General features: G+C 42.6%; 1 protein-coding gene across 4 annotated transcripts in view; it reads left to right on the forward strand.

The window, feature by feature from the left end:
- The first annotated feature begins 9853 nt into the window (after positions 1 to 9853).
- msh3 (mutS homolog 3 (E. coli)) overlaps positions 9854 to 19379 on the forward strand; it is a 61167-nt gene continuing 51641 nt past the window's right edge. For 3 of the 4 annotated variants that reach the window (XR_010874759.1, XM_067227885.1, XM_067227887.1), the window contains exons 1-8: positions 9854 to 10240; positions 10424 to 10526; positions 10624 to 10898; positions 11713 to 11928; positions 12048 to 12164; positions 12428 to 12545; positions 12731 to 12864; positions 13003 to 13169. Coding sequence is in view for 3 of the 4 variants with exons in the window: in XM_067227885.1 (XP_067083986.1) it covers positions 10082 to 10240; positions 10424 to 10526; positions 10624 to 10898; positions 11713 to 11928; positions 12048 to 12164; positions 12428 to 12545; positions 12731 to 12864; positions 13003 to 13169 (1289 nt within the window). In the remaining variant the exon portion in view is untranslated. The remainder of the gene's footprint in view (positions 10241 to 10423; positions 10527 to 10623; positions 10899 to 11712; positions 11929 to 12047; positions 12165 to 12427; positions 12546 to 12730; positions 12865 to 13002; positions 13170 to 19379) is intronic. The other variant, XM_067227886.1, reaches the window with a different exon arrangement.

Genomic DNA, 19379 nt, shown 5'->3' on the forward strand with positions numbered 1-19379 from the left:
ATCTGGATGATATACTAAATACGCCGGGCTGTTCTTGTCATGACCTACAAAACGCCCCATGTCACATCTGGAGTCAAGTTTTCCCTTGTCCTGTTTGTACGTGTAACATCCAGACCCAAACTTTTGCATTTTCGATACATTAGGCTTCTTCTCTGTCAGCAGCTCATAAGGAGTCTGCCCTGTACGCCTGTTAAAGCACCTGTTGCGTACCATTGCTGCTGTTTGTACTGCGTAGTGCCATAGCTGCTTTGGTAGCACACTTTCAACTAACATGCACCTACCCATCTCAAAAAGAGTACGCCAACCCCTCTCTGCAGTTCCGTTCTGGTGTGGGGAATACGGAGCTGACGTTTCATGTTTGATCTTGTTTTTCCTCAACAGTGCTTGGAAGTCACCGCATGTAAACTCTGTTCCGTTGTCGGATCTTATGCACCTCACCTGCCCATAAGGGGATACATCTGCTAGGAATTTTTCCGTAGCCTGCACTGTGTCACTTTTCTTCTTTAGAAAATATACAAACACTGCGCTCGAGTAATCGTCAGTAAATGACTGCACATATTTGTAACCATCTATCGACTCTGTGGCTACCGGACCTGCAAGGTCTGTGTGTACCATCTGTAAGGGAGCCTTTGCTCTGCTATCAGGGTCCCTATTTCTGGTTTGGGCAAACTTTCCCTGAATACACACCTCACACTCTTGTTCAGGTCTACCCGTTTTGCCCTTGATCTGCATACCTTCAACAACATTCTGTAACTTAAGAACATCGTCATAGTTGCAATGGCCTAATATCTCATGCCATGTCTGTATGTCGTGACATGCATTACACTTATCATTAGACTCAGCTTCAGTATGCAAATAATACAACCTGCCATATACATGAATGTTAAATCTTGTACCGTTTCTGGTTATCAGGGTGTCTTTATCTTCTTTAAAGACAACGGTAGACCCACTCGTAGTTGCTGCCTTCACTGAAAAAATGCTTTGGGGGTATGACGGTACGAACAGAGCGTCTCTCAGCGTCGCCTTCCGCCGCTGTCCTTCGCTGTCGATGAGGGAAACCTCAGCATTTCCCCTCCGCTGAGCGACCCCGCTGCACCGGGTGCCATCTGCCAGCTCGACACTGTGAGTTTCTGGCCTGAATGCGCTGTCGAAACTCTTGAACATCTTTATGTCCGTGATAATATGAGAGGTAGCCCCCGTGTCCACCATCAGGCCTCTCTCCTGGATGCTGCGTGCTGGCTGCCGCTGGTTACCGATCCCTCCGTCTCTCATCTTGAACACGTAGTCATCGTCGGCATCTTCTGAGACTTTACTCGCACCATCCTTTTTGTCCTTATCCTTTCGCCTACACGTGGTGTCTTTGTGTGTGTCACTTCTGCAGAAACTACACCATGTCTTCTGTCGACATCCTTTCGCTCGGTGGCCTCTGGTGCCGCACTTGAAGCACACCATCTCTGAGTCGTCTTTGTTCCAGCCACGTGCGCTCATCTTGGCGGGCCGCCGCCCGCTTTTCCCTTGAGTCTTCATCACACTGTCGCTCGATTCGGCTGCTTTTATCTTCTCTGTCTCTTCAAAACTACGTAATTTAGTCTTGAATTCTGCGAACGTGGTGTTATCGTCTGTATGAGCCACATGTATTGCGAATGGCTTAAAACTCTCAGGCAATCCCTTTAAAACCATAGCCACTAGCAGGCCGTCGCCTAACGTTTCACCTGCGTTCCGCAGTGCTGTGATGGCGGTTTCTGCTCTGATTATATAGTCCATTACACATTCATCGTTTGCCTTCTGAAGCGATGTCAACGTGGTGTACAAGTTGATAATGCGGGGCTTTCCCCTCCCTGCATAATACTCTCTCAATATTTTCAGAGCTCCTCTTCCATTGTTGGGTGCATCCCTCATAACTAATGATAGGCTTTTGTCATCTAACAGTAAAATCAACTCTGCATATGCGTCAGCGTTTTTCTTTACATCTGCTGCTATCTCGGCTTCTGACTGCGGTTCTTTTAGCACCGTGTCCTTTAGTCCTGATAAATGAAAATGTCCCAACATTTTGGTCTCCCAAAGCTCATACTTAGTCTCGTCTCCGTCGAATGTCAGTCGAGGCACCCTACTCGTCCTTCGTTGTTCCGCCATGTTAGCTTGTTCTTTTTCTTAGCTAGCAATCCGTTAGCACGCGGTCCGTTGCGACTTTCTAAACGGTGGAAAACGATAAACTTATCTTCCGAACAACTCCTGGGCCCATAACCTTTTGAGTTATGCTTAACTGTTGCAGCTAACGTTGTATTCGGAGGAAAAGAGTGGACGATAGGTTGATCACCTTTTAGCCATTCTTGGTATATTTATTGCATGAGCTACAGATCTGTCGACACATCAGTCTCACGGTCAGACAGCTTCCGATCGAACATATCAACTAGAACAGAAATGACGCCGACGCGCCCTCCACAACACACACGCTACAGAGGTAGCGCCTCCCCGTGGCACAAACATATATTCAATCACAGAACAGTGCAGCATCACATTTACATACAACTGAGGACATAATGAACATATTTTAACAAAACATAACATGAAATTATAATATGCAATAAAACAAAACACAAACTTCTTCCAAAGAAGGGGATGTCGTCTTCCCAAAGTCCCGTTGGTAGGTTGAGGGGTTATCCTTCCTCTCAGAAAGGCCCCTCCCTAGAACCGAAATCAAACCCATTCAGTAGGGTTCCCCTCCGTCTAGTTATGTCCAACTCTCTCATTTTAGACTCTCAGTCAGCATCAATTACGTTGGATTTAGTAGAGGTCCGTTAACATACCTTGTAGGCCGTCAGACTGGGTTCCATGTCCCTTAAAACAACCATTCAGGTCAGACTAATTTCCCCCTTTGAAAACCCCTCAGCTTCACCTAGGGCAGCAGCCGCTGCCATCCGTCTTGCTTCGAGTCGTCTGTTGCCACTCTGCCCGGTCTCTACCTTCTCCCTCCCTGCGGTCGCGGTGTCTTCTCCCGGGAGACCCACCTCATATCCTCTCTCCTCCATGTCTCTCGCCACGTCCTCTGCGCTGTCGTAGGTCTTGACTCCGCTTGCCCAGTGAATGCACATCTTCGCTAGCAGGGTCTGGATGCTGATCTGTTCTTCCTTCAGTATTTTCTTTACTTGCCTGTCGAATTCTCCTCCGTGCCCTCCGGTATGCCAAAAATGCGGATGTTATTCCTCCTCGACCTCCCCTCGAGGTCCGTAATTTTATCCTGTATCCTTTGGGTCTGGGCGGCCATAGTTAGCATCTCACTCTTAGCTTCTGTCTGCCATTCCTCCCGGGGGGTGTTCCATCGACGTCGCTAACGCAAGTCGCGCTAACAAGAATAAGTCTCACTTGGGTAAACGTCAACTTAGACTTAAGCCTCAAGCCGTTCCACTAACGTTCCGTTCCACTAAAAGGCAACACTAATTCAAGCTAGACCTCAATAAGCTTAGACTGTGCAGCCCATATCACGCGATCGTCGAAATGGGGAGTTATGTCGCAAAAAGCAAAGCGTAAACCAGCAGAGTGGTGTTGTTTCAGCAGCGTAAATTGATTTTGAGTTTTTTTCCAAAAAGCCCATCTGTAGCCAAAGCGAAGCTAGAGAGAGGATGCAATGGGAGACTTTCTACAGTAAGCTGTATCTACTGCTTCAAATTGAAAACTGAGACCATCTTTTGATTAAAGTCAAGTTCCTTAACCTCTGTTGTCAATATCGCCAATAAAAAGTAAATACTCTTCAGTTACGAAGCATTTGTTTGTAGCTAGGTAACGAATATTATGTCTGGAAAAACGTAGCTAGCTATGTGACCTGGTTTCGCCGTATGATGACTGTCGTAGCGTCACTAGAATGGCCATAACTTTAAAACAAAAGATCATATTTTGTATCAGGTTGAAATACTATCAAACTCTGTCTTGTGACTCCACTAATCAGCTAATAATCACCTGCGTGAGAGACTGAGTGGTTCGTGTCTGTCGTTGCCACGGTGATGGTGCAGCTATGATTGCTAACGCGCTGAGGGCAGAGAACAACAGAAATGTAGCTAGAATCCACACCTCAAACAAGTTAACCTAGACGCAAAACTGTACGTCCAATCCAAAAATAAGGATATTTTCCGAAACCCAAGACTCTGCCGAAACCAGAGATATTCTTTATATGTCTGTGCAGTCAGAAATACGACTACCTGCAGTTTTGAAAACGTGTTTCTTTTGGTTTCCTGGTGCGTGTTTTTTTGTTTGCCACGGTGATGGAGCAGCTGTGATCGCTAACGAGTTGGGCAGAGAGAATAACAAATTTAGCTAGAATCCATACCTCAAACAAGTTAACCTAGATGCAAAACTATACGTCCAATCCAAAAATAAGGATATTTTCAGAGATGTCCTTTAAATGTCTGTGTGGTCAGAAATACGACTCTATCGGCAGTTTCAAAATCTTGTTCATTCGGCTTTCTCTGACGAATTTTACGCACCTCTCCATTGAAGTTAATGAGAGAATTTGAAAGGCTGCTCTCGCTTCAAGGCTCATAGCTGAAAATCTGTAAATGTGAGCTCTTTGGTAGTTACATTGGCTGAAAGAGGACAATGTTTCCTACATTTTAAGGTATAACTTGTTTCTGTAAGTTAAACTATATGAACGTTAGAGGAATTTGTTTGACAATTTAGTTGAATATCAGAAAAAGAGCAGCCACTCTGCTGGCTGCTCATTCATAAAAATCAAGAAGGAGCAAACATTTTAATGTATTTGAAACTGTCATAATTCAAAATTGGCTGAATATTTGAAAAAGTTAAATCATTTGGGAAAAGCTGAATGTGTTGTGAACATTTTAAAGGTTGAATGGTGTCGCTAGCTGAAAGTATGCTGAAGTAGTTAAGTTTGAAAGAGGAGGAAGCTTTTTTAATGATTTGAAAGGATTTACCATTACTTTTAAAGGGAGAATAATTTGCACAAAAACCTTAATTTCTTTTAAAGTATAAAAGTGAGAAATGAGAAAAGTCATCTTCTGAAGTCATCTCCTGAAGGAGCTGAACGTTTTGATACCAAAATTGTAGGAATCGGTGAAAGTATGCAGGACTAGTTAAAGGACACGGAAGAACTAAGAAGTTGGAATAATAAAGAGAAACAGGAAAACAATTTATTATGCGAATGCTTAATAATAAGTATGCAGAATAACAATTGTGTTTTTGCTTGCAGCAAACACACTAATAATAAGTATGCAGAATAACAATAGTGTTTTTGCTTTCAGCAAACACACCAATAATATATATGTGAGAGAACAAAGTTTGTGCCCTTGCCGAAGGCAAAGAACACCCAATTAAGGCTATACCTATGTTACTATTATAATGATGATGAGTGTTGCTTACTATTACTAGCTTATTGTTAATGCCATCATTGTAATGTTAACTGACAAAGTTCTAAGAATATAACGACCATAACAATATTGTGGTTATCAGACATGATTTATTAATCTTCGTCTTTGCTGCAGATAACATGTCAACAATCTATAAGGATGCCGTAACATACCACGATATTATAATTAATTATATTAGACTATAATAAAATTTGTTATGCCATGAGCAGTGGCGGTGCGTCAATAGTGGGCGCACGTGCGCCGCCCCACTTAAAATTTTGAGATAAAAATATGTCAAAAGACATGTAAAAAAACATTAAATACAAAATAATAAAAATAAGAAATGTACCGTGTTTACGCGTTAAATGTGTGTGGGAGACCGTAAGCCCCTGACAACAACCACTTAACCCTTGTGTTATCTTCGGGTCATTCTGACCCATCAGTCATTGTGACCCACCGTCGTATTGCGACAACTTTACCGCATACAAAAACAAAGTGAAGCATTTTCTTTTAACCGTTGGGCTGTCTCAGACCCCCCACATTGCGAAGGTTAAAATTTGTTTGGACAACATGGACACAACGAGCCTCAAAAAATCGAAAATACTAATATCAAAATACGTAAATACATTATTGGAGGAGATGGGATTGGTCGATATATGGAGCAATCTACATCCGCTAGAGAAAGACTTCACACAATTCTGCGGTGCATAAAGTACATTCTAGAATAGACTATTTGTTTTTGTATTGGGTAAAATTGGGTAAACACACAGATGGTTCGTTATGAACCTTTGGGTCATGTGACCCGAAGGCAGCACAAGGGTTAAATGTGACCAAACATAATATATTGCCATTCGTCATTACTGAGAAAAGCCCCTCCTTCAGGGGAAGGCCGCCGGTAACAGGAAAGTCTATGGAAGCTAGTTAAAGATCCTGTAAAGTAAATTCCATGTTTTTCTTCTAAGTACATTATATACGTGTGAAATGAGTTCCTGAAAGCATGTGCAATGCGCTAAAACTTTGTCACACTAAAATGTGGAGTTAAACCGTTTTAACTTAAACAGTTTCTCTTCCGTTTTCAGATCAGGTTTTAATGGGCGGAGCCAAAAAATGCCCTATATACGTCATTTCGCCCTATCTACGTCAGATCACTGAATGGCTCCCCCTGCTGTACTGTTATTGTAGCCTACATCAGCTAGCTAGCTAGCTTCTGGATGTCTCCCACCACCCTGCAACTGCATCTTCCCTGGATGCAAGAACTCCAGCTGCGCTGCAACGCCATTTAAGTTCCCTATTGATAATGAAAGGAAAAATAGGTGGATAGATTTTGTGAAGAGCCACGCTCATGGAAAGCTTCGGATAAACTCCCAACAGCCGCCTCTGCACTGACCATTTCACAGCAGAGAGTTTTAACATGGACCAGAGACAGACGGGGTTCACCAACACACGGCTTCTCTTGCAGCGCGGAGCCGTACCGAGCATCGCCCCTCCGGCCGTTCATCCTCCGGTCGCACCTGGACCATCCACCGCCGCCAGCAGTTCATCACTCAGTTCTGTGTGCTTGTTATAATTATACTAGATAACTTTTCCAGAGGTATCTCTGCTATGAGTTAGTGCAAACCGCTAAATTGATATTAGGCTACTCGGTGTAAAATGATGGTATTTTGGTGAAATGGTAGCTAATGTGTTAGAAGTAGCCTAGTTGGAGAGCTCACTGTCTGCTGTCTCTGGTGTCCATTTTTACTGTCACAGCTCACGGGAACATTTCATTTATATGCATCTGTATGTTTCACTCATTGAACAAATACATTCTAATTCTATACGGTTTTGTTCGGCTTGACATAGCGTCCATTATCTGGGTCGGAGGTAGGCACTAGGCAGCGAGGGACGGAGCTTCAGCTCCTTCAGGCGACACGCCCCCCCAGTCTCAAGCAGAGAAGACTGCAGATTTTTTCACGATTTCAAAGCCTAATTTAACATACTTGTCGGTGTTATTTTTTCATTCGAATTTGGATGGGTAGTTAATAACACATTATTCTGTGGTGTGGCGAACTTAAAACTAATTTCCAGGTCCACTTTACAGGATCTTTAACTTTTTCCTGTCATTTCAGCAGGAACAGCTTTTCATTGGCGGATTGAAAGTTTGATTCTGGCTAACCAATGACATGGTTTCCTATCTTTCTTACTTCAACGCGATTGGACTGATTCGGTGACCTTCAGCGACCTTTAAAATTCCCCTAGTTACCAGAACAGCTGCTCTCGTAGATGCTTGAATTTCTTGGTTTATGCCTTATGTTTATGTTTTTGGTTTATGGTTTAAGTTGGTAGATGCTTGAATTTCTTGAAGTTGGTTTTGTGAATCAGTGACGGTGCGTCAAAACAAATTCTGTCATTGATTTACAAAAAAAAACTTTCACAAGACGTTCGCTGGAAGAAAAAAAGAGGATAAAGAATCTCGGACCAACACGATTTACAAATCCAGCAGCAGGCCAGTGACCGAGGACGAAGCAGCAGGCTAGTGACTGGGGACGAAGCTGGTACAACCAGGGCTTCTTACCTGCTCTTTATGCGAAACGGAGTTGGCTGGCTGGATGTTCAAGTAGCTAGTTAACATGCTTTTTGGTAGTGGATGGGAGGATATAGTAAAGAAAAACGCCCTCCCCAGAAAAATTATCACCAGCCGCTACTGGCCATGAGCATACTAGCGTTCATTACAAAATGGTTAAATCTGCTTTAAAATAACGGAAATAAACTCTACAAACAACCGTCATGTATGTGTGCACCCATTTGTAAAACTTGCTACAACTAGAGAGGGTACAATTTCTGGGGAAATTGTAGGGTGTGCTTGCTTGCGTCGGTTGCACAGGGGTCCGTTTTTGAATGACATTTTTACAACTGATATTTCTGTATATGTAATATAAAAATGCATACTTATTATTTATAAAGATTACATAGATTTAAAAGCATTTTTTTTTGCTGCTCATTTACAACTGAAAATACGAGTGAAGTGTAGAATGAAATAGATGTCTTATTTCCCCTGCAAGAGGCAGCCTCATCGTTGAATCAAAACGAATAAATTTGGCAGACCGGTGTAAAAATTGACCTAATCTATCAGCTATTGCATTGGTTGAATTGGATTTAACGTTCCGTTGTACGGTTTAGGCTGAAATTAATTATTTTCATGAACAGATTGACAACGTTTAGGCTGTGGCAATGAAGTTCAGGTTAGTAGTTAGATAGACTTTTGATTTAAGTAAGGAGAGTGCCGAACATGTTCTGTCGCTGTTTGACTTCCTAAACAGCTGTGTACTGTATATGTTTTTGTAGTGTGTCTCGCGTAAGCTACAGCGTTGCAGTGAGCTACACTGGTTTGAAACGACAGGTAATGGTAATTTCACCAACAAATCGTTTACTAATGTCAGAATAAATCCTACAACGAAAATGTATATGTGAGGAATGTTTATTTTAACGATTGAAAACAGATACATCATAGACCACTGTAGTATGTGTTGCCCGGGCAACACCGGCTAATGTCATGATGCTAATATTTCAGTGAAATAGTAGACTACTGTTTCCGAAAGTAGATGTACTTCCTTAATAATATCAGCTTATATTGTACATTACACATCACAATTGTGTGTCATATCACAAAGTAAAATGAGTAAATATTTATCACCCTGGCCTCTTTGCTTGTGGCGTTTCTGCAGCTGCCTTGCAGTAAAGCTATAGTTAGCCTAGCTATCCCCCAAGTTAACAGATGCGAAACGAATGTTCTGCCAAAGGTAGTCACGCGTGTTTTCGTGACGTTAGTGACGTAGTGACGTTAGTAACGTCAGTGACTGTGGCTAGCAAATTAGCCACCGTTAGCTTCACTTTTCGCCACAAAAACTTAACTTAAGCCCAAACCATGCAACGGAACGTAAATTCCAATAGAAGCAACTCAATCGCTACCAAGACGAAACTTTTGACACCTACGTTGTCTATGTAGGCCAAATATTGACTGAGTTTTAGGGGGGCAAAAAGAATAATAATATATATGTGAGAGAACAAAGGTTGTGCCCTTGCCGAAGGCAAAGCACACCCAATAATATATATGTGAGAGAACAAAGGTTGTGCCCTTGCCGAAGGCAAAGCACACCCAATAAAGGCAGGCAACTGTAGATCATCAAGTCCTTTCTCCTTGTTCTCATTCAGTTCAGGTAAATTGGTTTCAAATTGAGCAAAAATCTGGAAAAAATATTCCATGAAAAAGATAGTAGCATGAGCCAGGTTCGAGAATCAAAAAAAATATATTGGGGGAGATAGTTTTAGATATGTTGACTGGAGTTAATGGAATAAAAACGACCGGACGAGTCGGGTAGCAAATCGGAAATGCAATACCACCTACATCCACCGGGGACGTTGCCTCAAGCCGAAGGGCGAGGGGTGGGCTGGGGGTGTGGTGACAACAATTATTTTCCACCCGTATGGCAATTTAAAAATATTCTACAATTACCGAGGCAGATGTTGAAAAGGAGCGCTGATGCTGCGCGCTGATAAACAACTGCGGAACCCTTGTACTCAGTCGGGAGATAAAGGTGTATAAATTAATGTTATTTTTGTAAAGCTCGACGTGAGCGACACCGACCACGCTGCTGACTTTCAACACTTGCTAAAGAAATAATACACATTGGTTATCAGCATATCTAATCACGCGATTTAAACGTTATAAGAATAAGATTAAAAGCATGCCGAAATCTGCTAAAAAATCTAGCACTGTACAGACCTCCATAAGCCGGTACTTTGGCGGAGCTAGCAGCAAGAGTCTCCCGGACAAAAGCACACAACCCGGTATGTGCTCTGTAATGGTGCCTACTGGGCTGCAGACAGGAGCCAGCAGAGGCAAGGTGGGCATGATTTGCAAAGCTCCTAGAATTGATATAGGCTATACCCACTTCAGTTAAAGGTATCACAGACACGTATTGTGGAAGTTCTAAAATGCTAGTGCTAAAACTCTGTGAAACAGTAAAACAGTGATGTGCTATCCTTTGCTATCCCTTCTATTTTCTCTGCCCTCTGTGTTCATGCAGCTTAAGCATTCCACTGATGATGATGACTTAGGATCGATCAGGAAACGTCCCAAGCTTTACCATCTTGGGCAGAAAGAAGACATTTCCCGTCCGAGTGTCAGAGGTGGGTCCTGGGCATCTTACCTGGGTCAAGTTCATTTACTAGACAGAAAGAGTGAAATAGAAACATCTCCCTACTCTACTCTCACTTTCTCTCTCAGAAACCAATGTGTCTCGAGGGTCAGACAGCCTCTCCTCCACCCTGGAGCGCCTGAAGGGCTTTAGCCGCATGGCTGAGCCCCACAGTAGAACTGACCGTGGGCCTGGTGGTGCAGATAGAGGGCCTGGGGATTCTGGTTGTGTGCCTGGGGGAGTTATCCAGGACAATACTAAAGGGAGAATGATAGATGAGGAGGGAGACGAGGAAGAGCATATAACCAAGGAGCAAGAGGAGGAGGAAGACGAGAGGAAGACAGATCCATCCACCGATAATAAGGTAACAACAGTGTACAAACTAAATACCATGGCATTTGGGGAGCTTACTTTTTTGTATGGAGGGAGGGCGCGTGCCTCAAAGAGATGACTGACTGTGACCAATTGAAAGAAAAATTTATAGCTGCAACCATGTAGGCATACTTGCTTTATGTCAGCAAATCTAAAAAAGGCTATTGTATAGGGGATGAGAATCTTTTGGTACCTCACGATTTGATTAGAATCGATTTTTGTGGTCACTATTCGATTGAAAATTTTCAAGATTTTCTTAAATTTGTGAATCGATGTGAATCGCGAGAACTGAAACGCGATTCAAATGTGAATCTATTTTTTCCCCCCACCCCAACTATTGTATAATAATCAGTTAATGACCATCAAACCTCCACACGGGTATCAAAACCAAAACATCACAATATAATGCAATACGTCCAACTAAAGCAGTGCAGTATACTTTGCAGAGTAATTTACTATTTTCTATAGTTTATCTGCACAAATCTTGGGTTTGTCCTGCGTTTTTACCTCGTTGGCGGGTATGTGCTGACAGCAGTTCCAATCGGTGTAGCATCAGTGTCTGATGTCGTCAAGCTAAGATTTGTGGTAGTAGATGCTTCTCAGGCTCTGGTTTCACCTCCGAGTCAAGAACTTGATGATCAATAAAAAAAAAAAGCTTCCTTGTTTTCTGAATGCTGACTGAATTGAGTAAGATTTTTCTTTTCTGGTCTTTGAGTAGAAATGAGTAAAGTTTAGGAATTGCCTATATAGGATATGTCATGATCATTATAAATATCGCAACGTTTCACAACCTCCATCTACTCTAGTGCCTCAATCTTTGCCAGTTTGCAGCACCAGGAGGAGGAAGACGAGATGCAGACATCAAAAGTGATGGAGGAGTCAGAGGAGGTGTGGGGGGTGGGGCTAAACAGGGATACACGCCTCTGGAGCAGCAGTTTGTCCATATCAAGCAGCAGCATAAAGACACCCTGCTGGCTGTGGAGTGTGGATACAAGTACAGATTCTTTGGAGAGGACGCAGAGGTGAGGAATGTGTGTGGGTGAGTGCTAATTTGTGTGCAACAGAAATCAGCACCCAGGGAATGTGTTAACTTAACTGGCTGTGTGCATGTTTGCGGACATGTGTGCATGTGTGTGTGCAGATAGCAGCAAAGGAGCTGAACATCTTTTGCCACCTGGACCATAACTTTATGACCTGCAGCATCCCTGCTCATCGACTCGCTATTCACGTCCGCCGCTTAGTCTCTCAGGGACACAAGGTCAGGGTAGCCGCTCTGCTCAAACCAAACACACCCACAGCGGCATACCCTACTACTTGGGGTGTGCTTGATTTAGTCCTTACTACTTCACAGTAGAATACCAAATCCCTGAATTGCCAACTCTGAAGCAAATCTAATAAACCTCTCATACTTTCAGGTGCTTTATCTTTAGTAAGGACTGATTCAGAAACAGTTACATGAGACGGCTTGCTTTTAATTGGCTGTTAATTCCTGTGGGGGTCTGGGATTGGATGTTCTCCCAGGTGGGTGTGGTGAAGCAGACAGAGACATCAGCAATCAAGGCTTCGGGAGTAAATAAGAATGCTCTGTTTGATCGCCGGCTCAGTGGCCTGTACACCAGGTCCACTCTGGTGGGAGAGGGTATCCTGATGTTTGTGTGCACGTGTGTCCTGTGTGTGTGATCTGTTTTTGTGAGTGTGATGAATGACTCAGTGACAGACTGATTAGTGTTTGTGTAGTATTCAGTAGTATTAAGTGTTCAGTAGTGTTTAGCAGGGTTCAGTTGTAGTATTAGTGTTTAGTTGGGGCCTTAACAGTGTGTCCAGATGTGAACCCAGCACGTTGTCTGGGGGACAAGGAGCTGGGGCAAGAAGTGATGTCAGACCCCACAGAAGGCTTCCTATTGTGTTTGACCGAGACATGGGACAAACTGAAGAAACAGCTCACCATAGGCCTGGTGGTCAGTAGAGCACACACTTGTACACAGACAACATCATAAACATCCCATCACATGCACACACCACATGTGTGTTTGTATTTGGTTGCATGCATAGTGTGTGTGTGATCGTGTGTGGATGTGTGTGTGTGTGTCTTGCAGGCAGTGCAGCCAAGTACTGGAGATGTGCTGCTGGACTGTTTCAGTGATGGTACAGCTCGCTCCGAGCTGGAGGTGCGTGTCCTAAAGGTCGACCCAGTGGAGATCCTGGTGCCCATTGGCCTTTCAGATGACACCCACAGACTGCTACAGACCATCGCTAAGGCCAGGTGAACCCTAACCCCTAAACTTTTCACCTTTACCGCTAACCTGAGAGAGAGGGAAACAGAAGAGAAACAGAGTAAGAGACTATGAAAGAAAGAGTGAGTCAGAGAAAGAGACTGAGAGACAATGAAAGATAGAGGAATACAAACAAAAAAGGGACCGTGAGCAGGGCAGTCTGACACCGATGCTGGTACTCTCTGTCAGCACTAGGAAGCTGTGTCAACCTCTTCCTCTACTTCAATGCCTTGACATGTTGCTGTGTATGTTTGTGTATGGTCTGGTATGTCACCAGGGGCCTGTTCCATAAAGGCAGATAAAAAAAACTTGGATTAAAGTCCCCAACCAGATTCTAATTAACCTAACCAGTCGGGTCTAAAGCGGTTCCATAAAGGCCCATTCTAGATCAAGCAATCCGACTAATTCAAGTCAGATTTAAGTAAAGATAATTGGGTGTGCCTGGCAAGGCCCAACCTATATTCTCTCTTATATATATTTATTAGGGCTGTCAAAGTTAATGCGTTAATCTATGAGATTATTGTGGCTGCGATAAAATACTGTATTTTAAATCGCAGTTAACGCAGCTTTGTTTACTTCCGGCGTGCGTTGACCCCTGACACGAAACCGCCGCGTGCCTGCAGTCAGTTAGATAGGAGAGACCGAGACGGTAGTTGAAGATGGAGAGAGCTGAGGGATTGTTAGGCGGAAAGTTTCTATTTAAGAGGCAGAATGACAGAACAATCGACAAAACTAAAGTTGTATGTAGCATTTGTCAAGCTGAATTTAGCTATCACAGAAGTAGCTTGTCTTTAAATTATCACCTTAATGCAAAGCACCCGACAGAAAGCAGTCCCAGGTTAGATGGTCGCCAACCCACACTCCACGACTTAAATAACTAGACCAGTCTGTGAAAAGGTTACCAACGCTTTAGCAGTTTGGGTTGCCGGTGACTGTCGGCCCATCAACATAGTTGAGGACGGTGGGCTGACTGAGGTGATTCGAATTGCTTCAGGGGACAATTCTTACGATTTACCGTCGAGGGGCATCATGTCTCGCATACATTCCTTGTATCACGGCGAGAGAGAACGAAAAATGCAGCTCCTCGAGCAAGCTGCCATCATCGCCCTTACTGGTGACCACGGAAAGTCAGTCAGCAATGACAATTACCTGGGTGTCAGAGCTCATTTTATTGACAATGTATGGAAGTATGGAGATATTTTGCATTGGAAGTAAAAAATAAAGAAATAATTAAGCAACAGTGTCTAAAAAACTAAATCTAAAGAAGACTAGTGTCTAAAAGTCTGAAGTGATTCCTCGTTAATTTATAAGATTTAAGGGGGTCAGATGGCTGAGCGGACTATTATTCAGAAGGTTGCCGGTTCGATTCCTGTCCGTGCAAAATGACGTTGTGTCCTTGGGCAAGCCACTTCACCCTACTTGCCTCGGTGGAATGTCCCTGTACTTACTGTAAGTCGCTTTGGATATGTGCTGCTAAATTACTAAATGTAAGATTTAGTCTTTAGAAGAAAAACTAACTTTTAATCGCGATTAATCTAGATTAATGAATTTCAAAATGTGAGATTAATTAGTAAAAAAAAAAAAATCTATTGACAGCCCTAATATTTATTAGTATTTATTTTGCTCATTTAACATTGTGATAAAAACATAATTTAGAAATGTAATGTACAATGCAATATACACTGATATTATTAGTACATCGACTTTCCATTTTCAATCTGTAAAATAATAACTTTTTTTCTGGGGACCCATATTTTAAAAGTCACAAGCCTTCGCGACCCAAGCCAATAGAAATCACAAAATAAAGGTGGATTTGACCATTATTGAACATTAATGAGGATATTTTATTGTTATTTTATAAATGATATTTTTTGGTTATTTCAGAACTTGGACAATTACAAAAAGATTACAAATTATACGAAACATGTCTTACCATTTCAACATTGCTAATGGGATAGGTGGGCCTGTTTTTGTGAGCACAGAAAATCCCAATTCGCACATATATGTAATAGTGAAAGGATAAGCATAGAAATACTGTCCCTACTGAGGACAGGATATTTTGACGAAATGCTTATCCAGAATGATGATAAGGTCACAGATCCATATCGTCTTTGCAGAGTGCGATCGCAGATGAGCTGCAACAACTCAGTTTCTTCTGCAGGACTAAGCATCAACTCAAGCAAAGACTTAGGCAGGGGCGCCGTGTATAGGGGGGAAAAGTTAGGACGATTCTAAGGGCCCCTGACTGACAGGGGCCCCAAAAACTAGGTAAAAACTAATATGAAATTACATTATATTATATATCATATAAACCGTCATCATTGAGTATATATTTATTTCAAATATAATAATACAATTAATGATCTCTTTGTTTTTGCTTGTGTTTGGCAATAAAAGTTAAATATCCCCATTGACCAAAAAGTAAACATCCATATTGACCGACAACCCCCCTGTATCGGCATGAAATGGTTTGTTCCTGCCTTAGCGCACTTATCACTGACGGTGTTTAGTTGCAGTCAGTAGACGCACTAATCGCCAGAAATAGTGATCACAATGTCGCGTAGTAAACATAAATCAAATGTAAATGTAAATAAATCAGGTTTTCAAAGAAGGTCAGAGAAAAAGAGAGATAGGAAAGACAAAGGTGAGGTTTTCAATCTGTAACCCAGTTTTTCACCAAAAAAGGTGGGTAGCCAGTAGTCTGTGGTATTAACCTGTTGGCTTAATGTCCATAGTGAAATAAGATAGCTAGCTGCAGACTAGTGTTAGCCTACATTTCATCAACATTTAATCAGTACAGGGAAACGTTTACAAGATATTCCTATTAAATCATTGTCCCGTCTCCCCATAACTGTACTCCTCCCTGTCCCAGTGAAGAAGGTGAGTAACATTGTGTTAACAACATGCCAGTTAGCATCATTCCCAGGAGTCTGTAGGGATTTCTCTGTCTCTCTTGCTCTTTTTACCATAACAAAAAAGAAATATTTATTGATGACAGAAATTCAAACTAATTATTTTCTCACAATGATCATTATGAAAAAATAAAAATAAACAACTATCTGTACTGGATGATGGACAGTTGGAAACAGTGAGTAGTTTAGTTCAGCCTGCATGTAAATTACAGACATTTAAAATAATCCAGTTTGATACGTTAATTTAGATTGAATTATGTCCGTTAAATGACATCTATAGATAAAATATTTATTATTCCCATCATGAAGGGCAATTTATTTAAGAAGCTTGCACACACACACCAAAAAAAAGATAGGATCTAATGTATGTAATCAAGTGGTGGTGATACAGAACTGTACGTAATTTGGGTCAATGTTCTGTAGTGTCAGTGTCATTTATTGCTATATGGCATATTTTTATATATACTGTATATATGCATATATCACATGCATTGTGTACATCCTACAGAGCCAGGGCCCTCTCAGGTAGAGCTAGAAGGAGGAAGAACTGTGGAAGCACAGGAAGAAGGGAAAGAAAGTTACAGTGATGATGAGGATGAGAGATGCATGGTGGAAGAAGACAGAAGTCATAAAAAGGATGTTGACCCAGGTTTGTGGCCAGCAGATTTGACTGACAGGGATAGGGAGGCTTTTGTCAGGGCACTGGCCTGCAGAGATGATGATGATGTACGTACACATGCAGACTTGCATGTTCAAATCACCAGCAGTAAATATTGTGCTAGTATTGAACTACAAGAAGCAAGACAGTTGCTCGCCTTTAATTCAAGTTATGTAAAGCTTTTGATGGGACAGTTAGGTCCTAGATTTGTGGTGACAACAGCTGCGCAGAGGGGCCCCAATTAGATTTTTTTGTCATGGGGCCCAAAATTCCTGGCGGCGCCCCTGGACTCAGGACTCTCAAATTTGAAGGGATTTTGGATCCACCTTTTATCATTCAGAATCTCAATAAGTGCAGCGAGATGAGTTTGAATAAGCGCAGAGAGGTGTTTCACCAGGATCAATTACCAGGATTGCATATAAAGAGGGCGTATAAGAGAAGCTGACAAAGTTGAATGCGCTTTTCCCTACTTACAACGCGGATACTCCAGATAGACGGTCACATGAGCCTCGAGACAGGGACATTGTTAGTGACAATGATTTATTCCAGTAAACTTGTTATAGTAGCCAGTTTTCCCCCGAAAAATGCTTATAAATTTTTTTGGGCCATATTTTCAGTTTGCAGATGGTAATGTTGTTGCGATTCCAGTTGATATACTGTCAGTGACAACGTTGGTAGATTTTTATACAGGATGGCCTAATTTCTTCGTTTTGATGCAACTTTTTCAACTGTGTGAGGCTGTAACATAGCCCAGGGGTTCTCAAACTTTTTGGGGCTAGGGACCCCTTACAAGGGAGAACATTTTCCAAGGACCCACCACCACCACCACCACCAAAACAAAAAACTTTTAACATTGCATCATTATTAAACTATTGAATGAATTACACAAAATTGACCAGAAACAGGAGTTGTTACTTATTTATTCATTACATATTCATTAATTACTTTTTTGTATTTATTCATTCAGTTTTCAGCACATTTAGAGGCATCAAACATTTCCATGGAGGGCCCCACTGTACTGATCCGAATGAGGTCCTCGGTGGTGGATGGATTCAAACTACTCATTATGGGACATTTAGTTTTTATGTTGTAGCTATTCGCACCGGTGTTCATGTAGGGTCTCAACTGCGCTCTTGGTTTTCAGCATGGTTTGCAGCAGGACAGAAGGGGACTCAGTTGGGGGGTTCATTTTGTTGACGTAAGCATTGTTTAAGTTTCTATTGTTGAACTCGTTTGATATGTGTAGTGTTGGATGTTAGTTTGATTGTTCACACTGAGGGTGAAGGTTAGCTAGGTAGATCGCTAGCCAGGCTGTTACAACGCAGGACAGATTCAGTAGGTTATCACAAGACGCAGCCTATGAGGTTTATCCGAGTCGCGATTATTAGGTGTTGAAATCTCAGAAAAAATGTTTCCGTTGCAAATAATGGTTTGAGCATTTTCGGGTTCTATCATTTATTTTCACGTAACTGACAGCTGCAATAGGTTAAAAACATAACTCGCTCGCACCCGTGCGCCCAAGTACTTTTCCATGCACACATATATTTAAATGGGCACACTGTAGAGCCCTGCCTTTGTGCTCTTAAATGGACACAATATGCTTATTTTATTGGTGCAAATGGTCACCCATCTGTAGATTATTATATTTTTTTTCACTTTTTAATGATACAGCACAATTCTACAATTTTATAATTTATGGCAAATTATTTCGCGGACCCCCTGGCTATGGCTCGCGGACCCCTAGGGGTCCGGGGACCCCACTTTGAGAACCACTGACATAGCCTCTTGCACTAAGGGAAATGGCAAGAGAACCCTGTTTCATTCTACACTTCAATCTTAGTATTTTGAAGTGTAAATGAGCAGCAATACATGTATGCTTTTCAATACATGCCATCTTCAGGGAAGACAAAGCTGACAAAGTAATAGCTAACTGCTTGGTAGTTAGTACTGTAGCTGGCTAACACAGCTTGTACATCCGGTACTTTGGAGAACTGGATTATCAGTGAAAGATGAGCAAATCCTAGCAGGCATAATGTACAATTATGCTCTACTGGGGCTGGAAAGAAGCCCCGGTAGCTGTGCTCCGTTTTGCTCCTAGAATCACACCTGACCCCCGGACCGGTAAGTAAGTTTTGCATCTGCGCTAACTACTAGACTACCGCTGTGTGGGAATCATAGGAGCTTACCAGTTGAAGGGCATACAGGTCTCCTGGGGTCTCCTGGGGAGGCAAAGTGTCAGGCCCCCGCCAGCTTTCCACTGGTGTCCCACAGGGCTCCGTCCTTGGACCCCTCCTCTTCTCCCTCGACACCACCTCGCTTGGACCAATCATCACCTCCCATGGCTACTCCTACCACTGCTATGCTGACGACACGCAGCTGTACCTGTCGTTCCCCCTGACTGATCCGGGGATCTCAGCTAGGATCGAGGCCTGCCTCACAGACATCTCCGCCTGACCGAGCACCACCTCCAGCTGAACCTCGCCAAAACAGAACTCATCATCCCGGCCAAACCCTCCATCCCCCACGATCTCTCAATCACCCTGGGATCGGCGACGGTGACCCCTTCATCCTCTGCCAGGAACCTCGGGGTGACCATGGATGACAAGCTCTCCCACACAGCCCACATTGCT

The sequence above is a fragment of the Osmerus mordax genome, chromosome 24 (genome assembly GCF_038355195.1).
Source record: "Osmerus mordax isolate fOsmMor3 chromosome 24, fOsmMor3.pri, whole genome shotgun sequence".
Lineage (NCBI taxonomy): Eukaryota > Metazoa > Chordata > Actinopteri > Osmeriformes > Osmeridae > Osmerus > Osmerus mordax.